Source organism: Lactuca serriola, chromosome 3, assembly GCF_051521515.1.
Source record: "Lactuca serriola cultivar US96UC23 chromosome 3, Lser_US96UC23_V15, whole genome shotgun sequence".
NCBI classification, from domain to species: Eukaryota; Viridiplantae; Streptophyta; class Magnoliopsida; order Asterales; family Asteraceae; genus Lactuca; species Lactuca serriola.
In genome coordinates, this window is record NC_136410.1 from 47,091,750 (window position 1) to 47,113,472 (window position 21,723).

A 21,723-nucleotide genomic window follows, 5' to 3' on the forward strand; every position below is an offset into this window, starting at 1 on the left:
AAACATGCAAAAGAGGTGTTTACGGCCCTATCTAGCATCCATTAAGTGTTCACGATCCTATGTTAGGACATGAGATGAGTTTGTGGCCAAGACATGCACCAAACAAGGGTTTACGGCCATGAAAGGGTGTACAGCCGTACACTCTTGTTGTTCATGCAAAATGGTTGTTTCTAGGGTGTTAATCAAGAGTTTCTAATGTATACTAAGTATATGGAAAGGATACTTACGATTTGGAAGCTTGAAGGGGGTTCACGGCCACCAAGAACTAGTGTGTGTTCTTGGTGAAAGATGATGATCTTGAAGATCTAGACAAAGTGGTGAATTCATGGATGAAATCATCGGGTTGTACTAGATTAAGAAGGATATCAAGGAATACAAGGAAGATTCACTTATGATTTGGACGAGAAAAGGAGTAATTATGATACTTGAGAGAGAATTTGGGTGTTCTTGAGTTGAAAATGTAAGAAATGAAGAGTAATGAAGAAATACCCTACATAAGGGCATGAGTTCATGGACACCTTGAGTGTACGGTCGTACACTCATGTGTGCGGCCGTACACTCCTCTTGATGGAGTGATTGGCTCGAATGTAACACGATGATCCTAAGTTAACACTTCGTGACACAAAATCCTTATGTGCACTAGGCTTAGAACCCATTAAATGATCCTTAAAAATGCTAAAAGATAGCAGAAACAAGTCTGAATCTCGATTGATAGGCTGGACTTTACAAGATAAATATTTTTGGGTTGTCACACAGGTACACTACCCTAAAAACCCTAACCCTAGCTTTAAGATCACCGCCACCTTATCCTTCCTATCTTCGGCCCCCGACATCCCCATCGTTGTTGCAACCGCCGAGCAAGCATTGTTGCCCCTGCCGCCGACGAAGATGTGGACGACATTGTGTCCGCGGGGAGTTCGGAAGAACAAATATTAGTGGCTGTTTCTGCTTTCCGCCGGTAAAGATTCAAACCCTCCCATCCTCTCTGATTACCTCTGTTGCTTCACCAAGTCCCGTCGTCGTCTCCGCTGCTTCGAGCGGAGGCCCCTTTTCTGTCATTTATCCGACCACCACCTGCCACTGCAAGGGTATCTGTGTTTGTATGTAATTTTGCATGTGTGTGTGTGGGTGTTGCTTTTCTATTTGCGTGATGACGAAGTATGGCCGGAAAACGAAGAAGAAACCCATTATTGCAGCCGACCATGGTGGCTGCCGCCTCACTGCTGTTTTCTGCCACCGCCGGCCACCATGTTACGTGGTTGGGTGTGTGTATTATTGTGTGTAACAGAGGTTCTATGTGGTTGATGTAGTAGAAGCTTATTTGGTCAGATTCTAACTCGAAACCACCACTACCGTCGCCATGAGGTGGTGGTTGCCGCCATGGACCACCGCCAACCACCACTACCCGAGGTGGCAGTGGGTGGTGCCCGATTTATTAAATATATATTTATTTAATTAGCTAATTATCTGACTTTAGGAGTTGGAAACCCTAATGTCATGAAACCCTAGTTTTTAAAGTTGGTCGGAACCCGCGTTAAAACTATTAATTAACAACCATCGAATTGCAGCCCCCACCTTGCCCCTTTACCGGCCCACCACCATATTTCTCTGTTCCTCGCCCTCTATCTCTCTAAGAAGACCGCAACGACCACTCACACCACACACACATATATATATATATATATATATATATATGCTCTTGATTGTGTATTTGCTACATGTATGTTGATTAGTTGTATATGGTCGGGATTGAATAGCCCTAGAATGACCGACTTGGCCTTACTTTTTGTTCCTTGTTTGGTAGTGGATTTAGGGCAGAGTCGATTATTCAACAGTCTATTTGATCTTGTATTGTATACAATTGTTGGATTAGTGTCTATGCCCGTAACTATATTTGGTAAGTATTTGACTCGGTTATGCATGGTCCTTTTGGGTTGCCTTCATCAAAGCAACTCGATAGGATGATTTATAAAGAAATAGGTTAATTATGGTTTATTAATATATTATATGAATAATATATTAATAGAGAAATCATAGAGTTTAATTAATATCGACAAGAATTAATTAAGAAATTAATTTTGTGGCTAAAAGTGATTAATTAGACTTGGGGGACTAATATTGTAATTATAAGATAATTGCATTGTGGGCTATGGATTCCTAAAGGGAAGGAGGTTGGGCGAAATCTATGGGAAGCTCATATGATATTCATCCAAGGGCCTTCTAGAAAGATTCCATGGGATGCTTAAGGCCTAAGCAGAGAATTAAGGTTTCTTCTGAAACCCTAGCAGCCCACACAAGTATAAATAGATCCCTAGGGATCCCAAAAACATGGCTAAGCTTTCTGGTAGAGATCTTGGATAGTTTTGGTGCTCATCTCCTCTTTTTAATATCCTCTTGCTTGTGGTGCTTGTAAACCATTAGAGAAGTGACATTTGTGACTCTAAGCTCCAAGGAAACAAGATTCAAGCCATTCTATAAGAGGTATTCATCTAGATCTATTCTTACATGTTAATTTCGATATACACTTGCTAGATCTAGGGTTTATGAGCTTTGGGTGATTATTGCATGTTCATTATACAAACTAGATCCAAAGCTTTGGGGTTTGCATGTACACCATAGGAATGTTGTAGTGCTCATATCCCATCAGTGGTATTAGAGCCAGGCTGTTTGTATAATGAATTGATGCAATTATGAACTGTCAAAGATCAGGAAGTCGAAATTTTTTGCTGTCTGGAGCATGAACTCGACGAGTTCAGAGTCCAACTTGACGAGTTTCCTGTTCTGTTGCCGGGATTTTCAATTTTTTGGCCAGATTTTGTTGAGGATAATTGCCAAAACTCGTTTTTCTTGCCCAAATCTGATTTTTTAAGTTTGGAATGATTATGTTCATCAAAATTGATGGATTTGGTTAAATATGGATAATATAGGATTATTATAAGTCAAATATTTAACCTAGTTACATTGAAAAGTTTCAATTTACACCCTTAAGTTTTATAGTTTAAATTTGAACTTAATAGTTTTAGTTTTGAAATTTAAATAGTTAAACCTAATTGTTATGAAATGTTTCAAAACTTGCCCTCAAGTTTTGGAATTTAAATTTTGATTAAAAGTTTAGTTTTAAAATGTTAAATTCTAAAACCCTAGTTTTAGAAAAGTTCAAATCACACCCTTTTGGTTTTCTTAAATTAATTAAGGGTATAATTAAAAGAGAGTTAATAAATCCATAGTGACATGGTTTAAATTTAATTAAATTAAAAATGTAATTTATTAAATTAGACTACATAGTATTTTAAAAGTGTAAAATACACCCTTATACTATATATAAAATTAAATAATCTAATATTATATATGTATAACTTAAATGCTAGTCTTACCGTTAGTAGGCCTCATTCACGAAGCTGATCTATGAAGGGGGTATAAGGTTATTGCCTATAAAATGGCCATTTAATGGGTGTCCACTCTCAACCACCGCTTCCTTGATTGGTGGAGGGTCGTTAGTCGAACGGGTAGGATAGGGCAAACCCTTTCCATTAAAAGTATAATGAATTATAAAGTAACTAAATGTTTTTACAAAATTCGGAATCTTAGTTACTTTAGGCAAAAGTGAATTGATGCAATTCCATGAAATTACACTTTGTACCCCTGCTAAGACGTTAGTGGAGCGTGTGTGGTTAACCGGAACACTAAATGGGCTCTAAGCAAAGGTAGCGAAGGGTGACTCGATGTTTGTCATATATCGATGGAGCGTGTGTGGTTAACCGGCACATCGATTAGGTGACTGTAACATTGGGGGCAACATGTATATTTGCATGGTTATTCACACCCTGTTTTGTGATCCTCGGCATCTCAGTCACAAATCGAGGGGCATATCGAGATTTAAACATGTCGTTGAAAAGTTCAATGAATCTCAAAGGATCTAGGAGTTTTCAATACATTTAAAACTTAATCTCTTTTTTGTTATTCATGGTGGAGAATTAGTGAATCGTCATTCACTTACCTTCAAATGTTCTGCAATTTGGGTTACGGCATCCCTCTCCCAAGTTGTAGAATATTGTGTTGGGTCCTAGCCTTAATATCTCATTTGGGTGTTTTATTAAGGACCCAATCAATCAACTAACTTCATTTTTCTCCCATTTTGTAGATGTCAAAGTATGACAACTATGGTCTTCCCAAATCCCTTGGAACAAGCTTTCCAAATGAAGATGATATTCCACGATTTGATCGAGGAACGAGAGATCATGCTTCACTTCCTCCACCTCCTCCTATTGTTCTCCTTAACCCACAAATTCAAAGTCTTGAAAAGTTCAAGCTCACTTAAGCCCTTTTGGCAAGTAAACATGAAGAAGGAAAGTCAGTGTGTACACACGTCTTAGAGATGAAGTCACACATTGATAGGTTAAGAATGTTGGGAGTCGTTGTCTGTGAGAAGCTGGCTGTTGACTGGGTTCTTCAATCGCTTCCTGAATCATATTGTGAGTTCGTAAGAGAGTACTATATGATAGACCAGGACGTGACCCTCATCGATCTCACCTATTTTCTTGTTGCTGTTGAATCTGCAATGACTTGGCGCACTGGAGAAGCAAATTCGATTGGTGTATCTGCCTTCCAAACCTCCATGGACATAGGCAATACAACGAAAGGCATGCCATGGTCGAAAAGTTTGATCATAAGAAAAAGGCAAAGTCTGAGGTAGTTCTGTGTGCTGTTCCAAAAGAGTCAATTTGCTTTTATTGCCAAGAGAAGGGGCATTAGAGGCGAAGCTGCCCTGTTTACCTGAGAGATCTAAGAGATGGGAGTGTCAAGATGTATGGATCTACTTCGGGTAAAATCCATTAACTAAATCTATAAGTTCCTATTTTTTGATTCTTAATACATTATGTGATAAGATTACATTTTTGATTTTTGTAGGATCGAATAAAAGAGAGGAAACTTAAACGAAGAAGCGTGTTGAATCTGATCGCGAAGAAACGGATTTCGATCGCATGGATTCGAAGATCGGATTTTTTGAGCTGCTACTTTAGAGTTAGGATAGATTGCTAAGAAATGTAATATCATAGTTTTTCATTTGAGTTGCGTTGTATGGACAAATTTTTCCTCAATAAAATAAATTTTGATTTTGTCTTATTTATTTATCCTTGCAATGACATGTATAAAAAATTGATGCTTGTGTATTTCTATTATTAGCAATGTTGAAATGGATGTGATTCTTAGTTATGTTATTTATGGTATTGTTATAATTTTCTAAGTAAGGAAAAATTCCCATCGCCTAAGTTTCAATTGGACAGAAACTTGGAATCATACAACTTGTATTGTGTTATGTATGGAAATCTTGGTACTTAAGTAATTAAGACTAATTCCTTGTTCACATAATTCTGTGAGTCAAGTGAAGGATTGAAGGAACTAGTACACAATGTTGTGCACTAGTCAAGTCCACCATAAATAATAATAACATTATTCGTCATGATTTACTAAAGGTCTAAATGTGGTTATACTTTCAAGATTAAGTGTAATTCTGAATCGTTGAAAAGTTTCAATGAATGGCAGAACGAATAAGTAGAATCAATGAAGGCATAAAGATGAAAAGTTTCTCCAGTCTAAGAAGAAGGGAAAGTACTTTTGTATCGTGTTTTATGATCATCTTGGTAATCGTAGGAACCATATTACAATTCATCCTATAAGGACACCTTAGTACACTAGTTTGGCTAAGAAGAGGAATTGAGAATTATTGTAGTGGTTAAGTCAATAATATGTATCGCACTTCGTTCCAAAATCAAGTCTTAGAGTCATACTCCAAGATTATGACTTGAGTGACATAATCTTAGGTAGGAATGTTCTTACACTTGCACATTTTGGTAAGTTGTGATGTTTTGAATAAGACAAAGACCAACTAGTACCAAATTGCGTGTAGTGTTTTGTCTTGATATAAATACACACTAACTCTTGAATATTTGTTTTTGTCAAGAAATGTTTGTTGATAAGAGAATCTAATATGTCAAGAGGTCAATGGGAGTCTAAAGATCTTGAAAAGTTTCAAGAACTAATCAAGAGTAAACCTATTTAACACTAGTATACGACTTGAGGATTGTAGCCTATCGTGTTGACGTATTCTTGTTTTTGTGCCAATCCAGTTGAGTTGATTATGCATATGAGTTCTACGAGTTCTCAATAGACTGTATAAGGCAAGAACCTTGTTCAATGAAAGTACGTTGACTGGCATAGGTGAGCTGCTAAGTAACTTGGAAGCAATGGTGGGACCCTTGATGGCAAGAAATTATGTATGAACAAATTCTGTCCATAAGAGTTTGGATTTGTCACAAACATTATCTTATGATTATGGTTATGACAAATTTTCATGGATAGGAACACAAGCACCATAAAATCTAAGTGTCATAAGGTTTCTCTCCTTCATGAAAATGATTGTGAGGAAATGCTTTCACTAAGAGAGATTTTAAGGAGATAGTGATTATGTAAATTGCATTCTCAAATTCGATTATGATTACAACATCCCTCTTCACAGTTCGAATTGTGAGATTTGACAATTAGTCTAAACATTTGGGACTTAGTAATATAATTTCTGAATTAGTTTAGACACACATGTGAGCTGTCCAAGGAAAGGTGTATGAGTTTGAGAAGCTTAGATAAAGGCTTATCGAAGAACATCGTATTGGAAATATGAATTTTGGAAGTCAATAAGTATTGTCTTCTAGAAGTCCAACTATTTTTCTGATACATGTCAAAGCTAGTGGGAGCATAAAATGTTATGCTGGAATGGATATAATCATCATGTTAGTAGGAGCATGATTATTATTTTAAGTGTTACAACTTGGCAATATTAAATATAGAAAAACAAAAGTTTCACTTTGCAAAGTTGCAAGGGTTGAAAAGTTGTTTTTTCTATAATTAAGGGAGAGAATGTTATACTTCATTTCCAATCTAAAAACTTAGATAGAGAAATTTTAATTAAATTTAGTCAATGATATATTTATTAATTGCATTCTCAAAGTTCGATTATGACCACGAAATCCCTCTTTATAGTTCGAATTTTGAGAACACGACAAATAGAAATATTATGACAATATTATAGCAAGAACCTGGTAAAGTATCACGTTTTTCATTATGAATCGTATCCCATACACTTTGGGTATAGGATCGATTACATATGCTGGAATATTCGATTGTTCTAAAATTTTCCAAATGCCTAGGGCATTTAGAGGGAAAAGGGGAATAGAACCGGATTTGACTAAAATAATTAAACAAATGTCAAAGACAATCTAAGGTTCGCCAAGGATTGGTCGCTTGCGGATAATTAGAAGTATAGTCATGGATGGACCATATTGGCATTATTATGAATAGATAAGATTCTATTTAGAATGAATTGTCATATGGCAAATATGGAAATGTTTCCTTATTGGGAGTTGAACGTTAAGAATCTATGTGTAGATTAGAAACTTCTATGCAAGAAGGATGTTCAAAGGAATGTACTTTGAATATGAGACTTCATGACTATGGAATTGTCTTGTAACACTATCCAATGGAGCACTTTGTAATTTCACTGGCAAAGTATTGGTGACTTTGGCGCTGTGATATTACGAAAGGACCGTTGCATAAAATGTTAGAATCTAACATATTCTAGTAGTGGCGAGAATTTTGTATTCTTACACTAATTGATCAGGATTAGGAATTGTGAAATGAGCATCATTGGAAATGTGTTCATTTGATCTATTTCACAAAGTAAAGATCATAGATAAACATAGTGTTCATGCTTGGTGCATTGGATAACTATTGTTATAATTCAAGTAAGAAGTTGATTTCCTGAAACAACAAATAAGGAGTAATAAATATGGTGATTAAATAAAAGGTGTTTTATTTATACTCAAAAGTTTGGGGCCATATATGATTAGTATGATTCTTGTGTTTCACTTTGCATTTTTTGACTTCCTGAATAATAAGATTATTCAAACCCTCCACAGTCGTTCATACTTTGGAAGTAGGTAAGAAAGAAGACTGTCATGAATCCGTCTGTAGATTGACTAAAGCATTTAGACATAGCACAAGTTTGCTGCAGAGTTCATGAATGCTGCTATAAGATTAGTGTATTGGATTAAACCCACGCTCACTTGGATCGCTTCATGGATTTTATCACGAGTGATTGGTGAGACGATAATATCTTATATTCTTGAAACCGAGATGTATGAGTTGTACTCTACGAGTCGGTTGCACATTGATAATATGTAAATGCACCAGTAACTTGGTGTTATAAAACATACTGTTGTGTGTGATTTGATGAGTAGGTACAGGCGATCATTTGAGTCGAATTTTATTCGTTCCTTTTACCCAAAGTGGGATAAAAGCGATATCTGTGGGCCCCTTGATGATTTAGTGATGACACCCTAAGCGCTTGGCCAAGTCAGGACTAATTTGATGTGTTCAATTGTAGTCTGTTGTCAGTCGTCATAAATCGGAAATCGGGAAACAACACGTGAACAGAGAGTATGATTAAAATCCATGTCTCAGTTCATACGATATCTAGAAGGGAGGAATATATGATCCCTTATCTAAAGGACAGGTTACTAATAAGATCAGAGTTCGGCATCGTCTTTGAGAGCTACGATTGCTAATCGGATAATACTTGCATTTATAGTTACTAGACTTATCCAAGTGGGAGACTGTTGGATTAGTGTCTAAGCCCGTAACTATATTTGGTAAGTATTTGACTCGGTTGTGCATGGTCCTTTTGGGTTGCCTTCATCAAAGCAACTAGATAGGATGATTTATGAAGAAAGAGGTTAATTATGGTTTATTAATATATTATATGAATAATATATTAATAGAGAAATCATAGAGTTTAATTAATATCAGACAAGAATTAATTAAGAAATTAATTATGTGGCTAAAAGAGATTAATTAGACTTGGGGGACTAATATTGTAATTATAAGATGATTGCATTGTGGGCTATGGATTCCTAAAGGGAAGGAGGTTGGACGAAATCTATGGGAAATCCATATGATTTTCGTCCAAGGGCCTTCTAGAAAGGTTCGATGGGTTGCTTAAGGCCTAAGCAGAGAATTAAGGTTTCTCCTGAAACCCTAGCAGCCCACACAAGTATAAATAGACCCCTAGGGATCCCAAAAATGTGGCTAAGCTTTCTGGTAGAGATCTTGGACGGTTTTGGTGCTCCTCTCCTCTTTCCAATATCATCATCTTACTTGTGGTGTTTGTAAACCATTAGAGGAGTGACATTTGTGACTCTAAGCTCCAAGGAAACGAGATTCAAGCCATTTTATAAGAGGTATTCATCTAGATCTATTCTTACATGTTAATTTTGATATACATTTGCTAGATCTAGGGTTTATGAGCTTTGGGTGATTATTGCATGTTCATTAGACAAACTAGATCCAAAGCTTTAGGGTTTTCATGTACACAATAGGAATGTTGTAATGCTCATATCCCATCAATAACAAGCATGCACAAAAAAAACCAATGGTGCAAGAGCGAGGGTATTCCTAAGGAGTGTCCTAGGAAGTTAGTTGTAGCTCTCAAGAGAAGTGGGTGTTAGCACTCATGAGAGTGGATTAGTGCAGTGACTTAGGACCTTGGAGTGAATTCTGAATCAATTATGGATAGGTGTGGAAGGTAGTATGGGCTCATACTACTGAAAGAACATGATCCGTATGAGATTCAGGAGGAATTTTGAGGCTGTTAAGGAACTAATATGAGTAGGACCTGGTGTATTGAACAATGTATTGTGATGTCAGATCTCTCCTTGATATATTTTTAGTATGGCGACTATTATCTCACATGACTGCAGACATATTGGTTGCTTGCTTCACCAACATGCCATGAATCATAGTAATGAAATGCCATGAAAGTGAACTAGAGAAATGTGAGGCTAGTGTTGAGGTTGCAACTAAGCTTCTTGGTAGGACTACTAAGATAATAAAAAAATTAAAATGTATGAACTACCAAGTATTGATCATGATAAGATGGCATTTATTGATGAATGGCGTCTTCATTTGCAACGTATCCCTTAGAATTCCTTGTCTTTCATATGGAGCCAAGGTAATTTTTCTAACTTCATAATGCAATTTTTTTTATGTATGGGTATATATAATATAGTAATTCTTGTTTCTTTTGCACCTTGAAAGGTGATGTGATGTAGGTCATAAAATTAACATATATTGTAGTTGACTTGTGTTCATGGGCATCTCTTCATCATATCTTAGTGCTCCTTCATCAGTGGGTTGTGGCATGAAGCCCCTATTGTAGTTATAAAAAATTGAAGAGTATCAAATGAACCTTATATGTGAGGGTTTGGAAAGTGAAGTTTTGGATCGAGAAGATGAGGTATATTTTCATAATGTTGCATATAGTTTTGAGAAGTGTACCCATATTATATTTTTGATAGACATTTTTTATATTACAAATACTGAACTGAAATATAAATCTTCTAGTACTTTTGTTTGGGTTGTGGTGTTTATGTATTAAGGTTGAAATTTTCAAAACACTACCACCCCACACTTTGGGTGTTTTTCCCTTCTTCCCTCCACCTGAGCCCCTCCCCCCCCCCCCACCCACCCACCCACTCCATCTTTCACCCAAAGCACTACGTGGAATGGTCATATTACAAATATCATGTTTAGGTGCACAACAATGTCTAATATAATGTCTTTCATTATCTTCTAAGTCTATATAAACAACAAAACACTTTAAAAGAAATAGCCATATCATGCATATGAACATGATGCTTTCTAAGAGCATCCACAATGCATAGTTTAATGAGAGAGTTGAATGAGATAACATACTTAATTAACATTCAATGGATTAAATTTTACCATTATGGGATGCGATGTTGGCATTTAGTGGATATGGATTTCATTGACCATTGAACTCTGAGAAAAAGGAAACCTTTTAATCATTAAATATATTCCATTGAACTCTATTAAGTTCAATACATTGTAGGAAAATTAATTTAGAATTATATAGTAAGTAAAATGATGATCTATCAATCCATTAAACTCTAATAAATTTAATACATTGTGGATGCGCTAAGTTGAAGTGTTGTAACATTGTTATTTTTGGAGGCGTGTTGCTTCGGAGAGTTAATTTTACCTCAAATACAAGAAAGTGGTATTTGCTTAGAAAATAGCTAATAAAATGAATAAATTTGTTCTTGTTGATATCCTTTTTTTTTTCATAATTTAAGTTCAAGACATGATCCATTCTCTACTATTTCCATTTATATTCGAACCAACTCCCACCATTAATATTTAAATTATCACATGAACATTATTTAGTACTATTTTTATACTCAATTCACCATTAAACCCTTTTCACCCATTATTATATTATGTTTTACCGATTAGATTTGACAAAAAAAAACAACCAATTAGGTAGGAGAAATTAAATATCCTCCAACTTTTTCTTCCTATTTATCTTCCTACCTAATGAAATGGTGACACGTGTTATATTTGGATAAGATTAATAATATTTTAATACACTTGTCATCATTTTAAATGGTTAGGAAGAAATGTAAGAGGATATTTAATTTCTCATTAGGTAGGAGAAATTAAATATCTTCCTACTTTTTCTTCCTATTTATCTTCCTACCTAATGAAATGGTGACACGTGTCATATTTGGATAAGATTAATAATATTTTAATACACTTGTCATTATTTTAAATGGATAAGAAGATATGTAGGAATAAATGTAGAAGGATATTTAATTTCTCATTAGGTAGATATCACAATATCGGTTAAGGAGCTTATACATACGTTAATTTAGGGCACATTCCCATTTCTCCAAGAGGTCATCAATCAGTAAAGAAAATAAGTGAGAATATACCTTATTAACAGTCGATGTTCACTACAATGGATCACTCATCCCAAAGCCACTAATCTACTTCAACTTCAGTGCGATTCCATAATTTATCACATTTCTTGAAAGCTAACTAATAAAGGGAGATGCGGGGATGTTTATTTCTTCCTTCTCAACAGTATTTGTCTAAAAGGTTGAAGATTTTGCAAAATGATGGTGTTTGCAAGGAATTTTTTACTCTAAATATGGAAATGATGAAAGAATCGGCGTCTATGTTGAGTGTTGACCACTACAACGAACCATTATTCAACTGTATTAAGGAAGAAGAGTCGGGACATGGTAACGATGAAAATGAAGATAAAAAATGTGATGAAGATGTTGGCTCGTTGTCAAGAACCCGAACCCGAACCTGATCCTACCTTTAAAAAAGGACCCAAATCGTATTAGGATTGAGTTTGGCATAAGATCGCGTTTAGGATCGTGACCATACCATTCCATCAAAGCTGAATTAATCATTACCCAATAGATTAGTTTTTCGGCATAATTTGGTCAAATGTGACCTTAATATCCAATTTAATTCACTTTCATTACTTGCCCCTAAGTTTGTATAATCCAAATGAAACAATAAGAAGTTCCAACACTAATTAGTTCAATATATAACAATAAATGTACATTAACGTTATTTTATAGTCTATCAACTGCCCAATTGTCTGGAAATTTGTGTTTTTACATAAACATATAGTAAATTTAAAACAAACATGAACATATGAATATATAACCCCTGGACCCTGGTATGTTTATCCACAAGTAATTGAGATTCTTATGTCCCAATATACTCTATGAAATCTTTATGCAATATAATATGAAGTCACATCACCACCACAAGAAATATATGCTGCTACTTGTAAGATTTATGCACTAAATTCTTGAGAAAATTACACGGTTGGTCCTTATGGTTTGGTGTTACTTGCACGCTTCGTCCCTGGAAAGAATTTTTAACTCGGACCATCCTTATAACTTTATTTCGTTACCCGCCTAGTCCCTTAGTTAACCTTCCGTCTGATTTGGGGTTAGGAACTCCTCACGTGAGTGACACGCTGGGGACATTTTTGTCCTTTCAACCAACAATATATTAGCGCCATTTAGAAGATGGATGGTTGTACAATTCTGATCATTGTCAAACCAAAACACACACTGTCAGACGAATTCCCTTTCTTCTTTCAAACGAAAAACCCTAATCGCTAGCTAAAACTTTCTATGCTTTTCCAAATAATCAAGAATGTCGGTTTGGAATTTAAGTGAAGCACGAGGTCCGATCATCAGTGAAGCAGAAGTTCGTCTTCAATATGGTAAGTCCGCCTAGTCCCTAATCTCTTTTTTATTTGTATTTGCTTCGTGAAATCCTACAACCCTAATCAAGTGTTAATCAATTTTTTTTGGGCATTTCCTTAATAGGTGATCATCCGACCATGTTTTGCATGCTATTAAACCATGGTGGAAAGTTTACTGATTTTCCTGGAAGGAAGTATGTAAACGGAAAGAGACATTACGTTGAGTTAGTAGACATCGAGACTTTCTGTGTTCACGATATTAATGACATGATGGTGAAACTTGGGTATATCGATAAAAGCCTACATGTGGAGATGTACTATCATTTTCGAAGGCCACTTTGTGATTTGGATTTTGGCTTGTTTGCTTTAGCTTCAGATGATGATGTAAGGCATTTAGCAAAATATGTTGGTCAACATAAGCTAATAGAGGTGTATACAGAGCACGGGAAAACGAAATTACACACATACTCGATGTAACCAAACCCATATAAAGTACATATAGTTGAGATTGATTGTGCCCCAAAAAGATTGTTTTGGAATGGCATGATACACAAGTTGAGCCTAATGATGTGTCGATATTTGAGCCTAATAGAAACAACCCTCCTGTTTCACCTACTAGAAATGATCCTTCAATTGACAACATGGACATGGTAACTGATAATGCAATTAACATGGAAACTAAAATTAAACATAGTAGTGATGATAGTGAGAGTCAAGATGGTGACTTTCTTGTAGACGAAGACAATATCATTAAAGATGTTGAAGTTGACATGAGAGAATTCCACTTGAATGTTGACCCAAATGTTGAGTGGATTGGAGGTGCTTCGAAAAGAAAGAATCATGTAGTTACAGAAGATGGGAATGAAGCAGACATTGAAGTTATAGACAATGAACTTTTCTTGTCTGAATCTTCATCGGATGATGGGATAGAAGGTGACAGAAACAAAAAGATTAAAGCTATTAGAAGGGCACATGAGAACAAGAACGCCCAAGTCAGTGAGCCTTTCTATTTATATTAGAAATTTAATTCGTCAAAGGAGTTTAAAGATAGGGTTAACCAACATGCAATAGACACAAGAAAGGAATTGGATTTTGAGAAGAATGATAAAAACAGAGTAAGGGTTGTATGCAAGGGAACCATAACAAGCCTAGGTGGTGGGACCGGTCAAGAAGCAGTCAACGAAGAAGGTAAGTGTCCTTGGGTTCTTTTAGATAGTAAGTGGAAACGTGACAAGTATTGGACAGTTAAAACGTATGTTAGTGAACATAAATGTCTTCAAACAAGAAAGGTTAGGGCTTGTGATTACAATTTTCTTTCAAATAAAATTCTACAACTAGTGGAAACAAACCCAAAATTCCAGTCAAGGTTTTAAGGGAACAACTTCAACGTATCTACAAAGTAGATATTTCTAAACTGTATTGTGTTTAATATCACCAAAACCATTGCAGTTGGTACTTAGACATTTGTTTTTGGTTAAACTCTTATGTAATGCTTTTGTTTTAATGTTATCTAATGGATCAATTATTGGTACTTTGACATTTGTTTTTGGTCATTTCATTTGGCATGTTTTTGGTCATTTCAGTTGGCATGTTTTTGGTCATATGTTAAATGAAAAGTACCAAAAGATAACATTTGCAGTGCACCTATTAATGTACCAAAAGATACCCTTTTCTCTCCAAATTCCATCAATGCAAGATGGTAATAATCCATTGTAATCCATTATAAGACAACAAAGTGCAACTATTAATTGTACCAAAATATACCCTTTCATTAAAATGCAGCAATACAAACATGCTAATATTACCCTTGCATTAGATGGTATTCAACAAAAAACCACTACTGATATACCTAATACTACAACCTGTAAACAATTATCCCAAAAAACAAAATCCAACTGACAGTTAACAACATTTTCAGGTTCTGATTTTGGATTTCAAGTTCTTCATTCTGGATTTCAAGGTCACGATTTTGGATTTGAAGTTCTTCATTATGGATTTCAAGCTCAAGATTTTGGCTTTCAGCCTCATGCGTATGATTTTCTTCATCTACCGACAAAATAAATCCGCTTCTTGGTCCCTGAAGTTTTCAATAGCCTCGATCAGCATAAACTAGGGTTCATCCTAGAAATTACCAAAAAAATTGATAACTTAATACCTGTAAAGGGCATGCATAAAAAGGCCTACCAGGGTTTCTCTTTGTTCCTGAAGTGCGTGTGATCCCTACAGCTCCACACTTGCATTCCACCATAATTAATTTTATGGATCTTCAATCTTCACAAGCAAAAGAAATAGAGTAGAAGAGGAGAAGTGGAAGCACCGATTGAGAAAGAAAAGGAAGGAAAAGTAATTTTAAGTCCATTGTAGGGTTGAAAGGACAAAAATGCCCCCAACGTGCCACTCACGTGAGGAGTTCCTAACCCCAAATAAGACGGAAGGTTAACTAAGGGATTGGGTGGGTAACAAAATAAAGTAATAGGGATGGTCCGAGTTAAAAATTCTTTCCAGGTACGAAGCGTGCAAGTAACACCAAACCATAGGGACCAACCGTGTAATTTTCTCTAAATTCTTATATTTGTATGTAAAGCTCAAAGGATTAAAAAAACTTTCTATTTATATATTCTATGACACCTTTATACAATACAAAATGAAATCACAATACAAGCCACAAGAAAGATAAGCTTCTACTTGAGTGTAAAGCTTAAAGGATTCAGAAATTTGGACCATGACATCAGTTTATATAACTGTTTGAAGTTACAATGAAAAAGTACATTGCTATTCTATGACTTTAATCTGTTAAAAGTCTGATTTCCTAATATTATGAGTTAATTAATATTGGCACATGTAAAGTATTAATATTAACAATAGAGGGTTGACCATTGTATATTCCAGAACATAGTTGCAGTCAAATATCAGACAAATTATAATCAGAGTCTGTTGTTGATTTTGAAAATTTTGCATCATCTTACAGGATCGTGTGTGTGTGTGTGTGTGTATATATATATATATATATATATCTTATAAGAGATATTTGGACATCTGTTTATGGAGGATATGCAATCGATAAAAGTGGTATTGGGAAAGGATTTTGGTGGGGCCCATATAATTTACGAATTACCATCAATATATTTTTAAATTGGTCTTGTAAGAAAAAATAAATTAAAAAATAAACAAATACATGTACTTCGAAATAGAAAAGTATCGACATGTCATTTCAATGTTAACACATTTGACCTTGTGAATGGTTACCCAAAGATCTAAGCGGGACACTTTTGCTTCCTGATCTCTAATTTCCAGAGTTCATTACTTTTGAAGAATCCAGATATAAATAGAAGCTTTTAATTCTCAAGTTCCAGAAGTAAACACGATATGTGAAATCCAAGATAAGCAAATGCACCTATTCTTACCATTTAATAAAGTAGAATATCAATCTTAACAAGGATCTACAACGTACAACAACTAGTTAACATAAGTTAGAGGATACTAAGGTGTTAAATTCAAGAAATAGCAACATAGTTTCATTTATTTGTGCATTATAGCATCCTACTTGCATTGATGTCTATCACATTATTGTATTTAAAACTTAAAAGAAATATCTTATTATGACATTGTACTTTGAAAAATCTATCCAATCGTAGCATTATACTTTACAATTTTTTTCTTTTATTAGGATATTGTACTTTGAGAAAACTAATCAAAATTGCTTTATATTTATGATTGGGTAGATTTTTCGAAGTACATTGGTGAACACGAAGAAATTTAACTAGGATGCTATGCTATAATTAACATATCAATAAAATATGTTTTTATTTATTTATTTATTTATTTTTTTTTTTTTTGCTTTTAACCGAAAACAAAATTATAATGGAATTTAAAAACTGAATTGAACAAACAAGAAAGTGATGTCGAGTAAAATGCATTTAATTGACAATTTTTTAACTAAACGAGAAAGTTAATTACCTAATAATATTAATTAACTTTTGATAAAAGGGTGTTTTATTTTGTGATAAACTTAGAACACTTATATTATATTAGAATGATTTGAAAAAAAAAAAACTTTCTGATCTACTCTAATAAATGAATATTTTTTGCTACATTTCACACTCTCATTCAATTTGCCAAATGTCATTTTGTGGTTATTTTGAATTAATTTCTTTTCCACATGTTTTTTTTTAATTTTAATAAATTCCACATAGTACTTTAATGTAATAATTACAATAAATATAGTAATAAATGAATATCAATTTCATTAATAGAATTACCTTATTATTTCAAAATTCCCAAACTAAAGCTCATTAGTTTATTTTGTTTATTTATTTAAATTTAAAAGATAAAAAAATCAATTTTAATAATTCATTATTTTTCGTGTTTTTTTTATAAATTCAAAATTCTTAAATATTTAGACTTTTATATTTAATTTTTTTAATTAATGCATATAATACATGATTTTAAATCTAACGACGTTAATAAATAACAAAAAAATAACAAAAGGGTAAAAATGAGGCATTGGTCCATGGTCACACGATTAATGGGTAAGGAGGTCTACTTTGACCAGTCAAGTTATGACCCACATACCTTCTGACTTGTTAACTGATTCTCTCTTCTTAGCTGTCACATTTCTTCTTTCTTTGTGTTCTTTCCTTTGTCTTCCTTATCCGATTTTAGTCAACTAGAAAATAAGTAGCAGTAACATAATTTATATATTTATAAGATAAAGAAGAATATCACATTCATAGCTTCTTGGTTGTATGAACTTGTATTTCCCACATTTCTAGTTTGGTCAACGTCATGGTGGAGTAATAAGTATTCAAAGTCAGTCAGTGATCAATTTGGTCAAAGCTCTCCATAAACTTGTAAAGTCCATCCATTATTGTTAAGGCATCATATCAGTCAATGGTATCTAACTTTTTCCTATAGACCAAACCTCCTCTAATAGCGTCATATGACCATTCTGTCTATTTTTTTTCCCTATTGGCCAATTGTCCATCCATTAATTAATCTCTTCAATTGCAACTTACTCAATTTTCTGCAAAAACAAGTTAACAACTACAAAGTACATGTTATAAAAGAGCGATGCTAATTTGTTTTTCTGCATGCAAACAATTAGCATCACATTACGTATTACTTTGCTAAATATTTCGAACATGGGTTCATACTTTCATTCATCTGATTATTGTTATGATATTGTATCACCAATTTATTATAAAGAAAACCGATCTTCTTCGGGAGTACTTGTAAATCTCACCAACCAAAACATCGAATCTTTGAAGTATTTCTGCGATGAAAAACTTCATGTGGAAGTTGAAGACAAGTACAACGAGCCTGTGGCATGGATTGGGATCTACATCTCAATAGCATCATTATTCTGCATTCTCGCCATGGCAGCCGATTTGTGGAATGGTTTCCGAAAAAGAAAATATTGTTTTCCATGTAAATATTTCTCTCTCAATGCTGTTTCCATCACAATGATAGCTGTAGCAATGAAACTCCCCATGGATTTGAATAGTCCAATGGGAGGTTATGTTGATCAGTTAGCTAAGCAAGGAAGCTTGATCTTTATGTGCGTGATGATAGCCAACTTGATTCCATCTTTGGCCTCTATGGACAACAAGGCACTCTTTGCAAATGTCATAGGTTTGGCTATTCTCATTATCACCATGATTGTTAATGTTTACATGCAGATGAATACCGGGGTTATTGAGCATAAAGTTTTCAGTCTTAGGATAGGTAAGTACACTTTTATAAAGCCTCACTTCATGAATGTAGCATACATCTATGTGGCTATGTTGCTCTTTTTTCTAGTAATTTTGATCTCGTCTGCTATAATTGTTCCAACCTCTAAGCAAATTTTACAACTCAAGTATCAAGCCACTATGAAAACAACTTTAATTAATGATCAATATCCAAACGAGACATTTGCTATTGAGAAGCTACGAGAGCATATGAAAAGATACTGGATCATGGCAGAAACGGGTAGCCCACAATTTGTGATGGCTAATAATCCATTATCATTTGCTTCTGGTGTGATTTGTGTAATTGGTCTAGCCATATATATAAATCTACTCTCGTCAATTTTTATGACACCAATTCTGTTAAGATACCAATCGGATTATAAGTGGTCAGTTATTGCCATTGTTACCACACAGTCCATTGGAGTTGTGGTGGGAGTCGTTGCTCCAATATTTAGATGTTCTACAGTCGTGAGCTTCAAATCTTTTTCTAGGTGGAATAGGAATCATTTGGATGTCTTTAAGGTAGAGACGTATTGGATTAAAGAGTTGTGTGAATGGAAAGAAAGTCATATAACCTTTCTATCAAATGGTCGTAGATCAAGAAGGCTTATGCGCATATTGAAAAACCTCGTTCTAATCCCTTCCATTGGATTTCAGAAGGCAGTTGTGGTAACTTGCAAAATTATAGGGCTCATCCTTGTACTGGTTCTACTCATATTCATGTGTTGTTCATATTATTTTATGTCATTGAAAGAGATGATCTTTAGTCCACCCTCAAGAAGCAGTGATGATATAGGCGAATTTGAAGAACTTAGCAATTATGTTTTGTTTTTGGAAGACAATATGGAGCTTTCTGAAAGAACATTTAAACGAATTTCAAACTCCATCAATCACTTGATTGAAAAGGCTGAGAAAGAACAAGACAACAATCTTGTTAAGTTTCTTGAAAATTCTATTGGCCGATTTGAGGGAGTAGAGAAATTCGATATTTATGAAGTTCAACCACTGCTTTCTATTAAACTTCCTAACAGTTGGAGCTTACCAATAGTAACCTTAACGTGCATTGCCATTGCACTCCCAAATATTGGTAAGGATGCAACTAACTGGTTGATCAAATGTGTTGGTGAAGGTCTTTTTTACACCCGTGTTGTTGAGGAAAACTTGAACAATGGATGTAAGTATGTAAACATTCAAAAGGCAACTATGGCATTGTGGGATGAGGTAGAAGACAACCACAAGTGGTTAGGGAAAACTTTGGAAAAAAACGCTTACAAAGGAAAAACATCAAGAGAGATTCTTGAATGGTTTGCTCACAAAGCAGAAGAAATTGTGATAGAAGTTAGCAAAAGCACAAATGAAGGAGAATCGGTTGAATACCTTCCACAGAAGTTGATTGTTGCTAATTCAATGTACCGAATTGCACATTCAATCATGCTTACCTACCAAAGTAACATCTTAGAGATCACTGACGAGCAGTTGTTTGCTCTATTATCTCACATGATTGCAGACATATTGGTTGCTTGCTTCACCAACATACCACGAGTCATAACAATGAAATGCCATGAAAGTGCAATAGAGAAACGGGAGGCTAGTGTTGAGGCTGCAGCTAAGCTTCTTGGTAGGACTACTGAGATAATAAAAAGACTTCAAATGTATCAACTACCAAGCATTGATCACGAAAAGATGGCATATATTGATGAATGGCGTTTTCATTTGCAGTGTATCCCTTAGAATTAGCTGCCTTTAATATATAGCCAAGGTAAACTTGTATGACTATATGACACAATTCTTGTATGTGTGTATCTGTATAGGCATAATATTTGCAGCGCATCCCTTGGAAGTTGATTGTTGCATATAATTTTGAGAAGTGTACTATTGCCTATTATACTTTCAATAGATATGCATGTTGCAAATTTTGTTGAAGCGAAATATAGATATATTCATGTTACAAATGTTGTTGAATTGAAATATGAGCGATTTAGGTTCTATCAACTCGATTAGTGTTTTAGGTATAGAATCTTTTAATGGTTTTGTTGGGATTGTCCTATTCATGGTCATGTGCATAGTGATGGATAATATACTGTCTTTCTATCAGCATGCATATGAACACGATTTTCCCCAAGTTGGAATTGTGGCAACTTCAATTGTTCAGGAGAGACTCATGTGAAATAGAATAGGTTCAAATCTCTATTTATAATGGAACGGCTTATCCCAGCAAGTGAAAGCCCATTTCTTGTTGTTCTAGCAACACCTGCATTTTCAACCGAGGAACCATAATCTATACAAGAAAACCCATCAAGAACAATGTAATCTCACTGAGGATTTTTATCGAACACCTTGTGTGCAATGTTTCGAACTCCACCTCAGTACAAACGTCATTGGTAGAGGGACCCTCAAAATCAAATTACAAACCTCAAAGAAAGACAACTCAACCAAAATAGAAAATAATTGGACTGTCTTGCTAACTAAATTCGAAATTGCAAATTTTCTCATAAAACTTCCAAAAAGAAACGCACATAAATTGTGTGAAATTTGAACTCTGAAGTTCTGCCTTGCTCTTGATCGATCACCTTTGTCTTTTACCCCTTGATCGATCACTTTTGAAATCAACAACCAAGAACTCTGAAAAACAACACCATCGATCATAAAAGTCCTCCCTTCGTTAAATTGATATAATTTGCTGTGCTCTATAAAAGTTCTAGAATTTTATTATAATTTAGGAAAAAGTTCAAAACTAAATCTCTAAATATTACTAAAACAAAACCTTAAATTCTTCATTCAAGAAACATCAACCCTTGATTGCATTTTCCTCCTTTAGTATTTTGCTGACATCCTGACCCAGCATAA

The 21,723-nt window shown here is 34.6% G+C and overlaps 1 protein-coding gene and 1 long non-coding RNA gene across 2 annotated transcripts; one reads left to right on the forward strand and one right to left on the reverse strand.

Moving 5' to 3' along the window:
• The first annotated feature begins 18,288 nt into the window (after nucleotides 1–18,288).
• On the forward strand, nucleotides 18,289–20,607 carry LOC145095217 (uncharacterized). The gene has a single exon (XM_079033136.1). The coding sequence runs from the start codon at nucleotides 18,289–18,291 to the stop codon at nucleotides 20,605–20,607; it is 2,319 nt and encodes a 772-aa protein (XP_078889262.1).
• Nucleotides 20,608–21,346: 739 nt separating this feature from the next.
• On the reverse strand, nucleotides 21,347–21,718 carry LOC145092159 (uncharacterized). The gene is made up of 2 exons (XR_013702439.1): nucleotides 21,641–21,718; nucleotides 21,347–21,498 (listed from the first exon to the last, which is right to left on the reverse strand). It is a non-coding gene; the product is annotated as an uncharacterized LOC145092159 (long non-coding RNA).
• Between the last annotated feature and the right edge of the window lie 5 nt (nucleotides 21,719–21,723).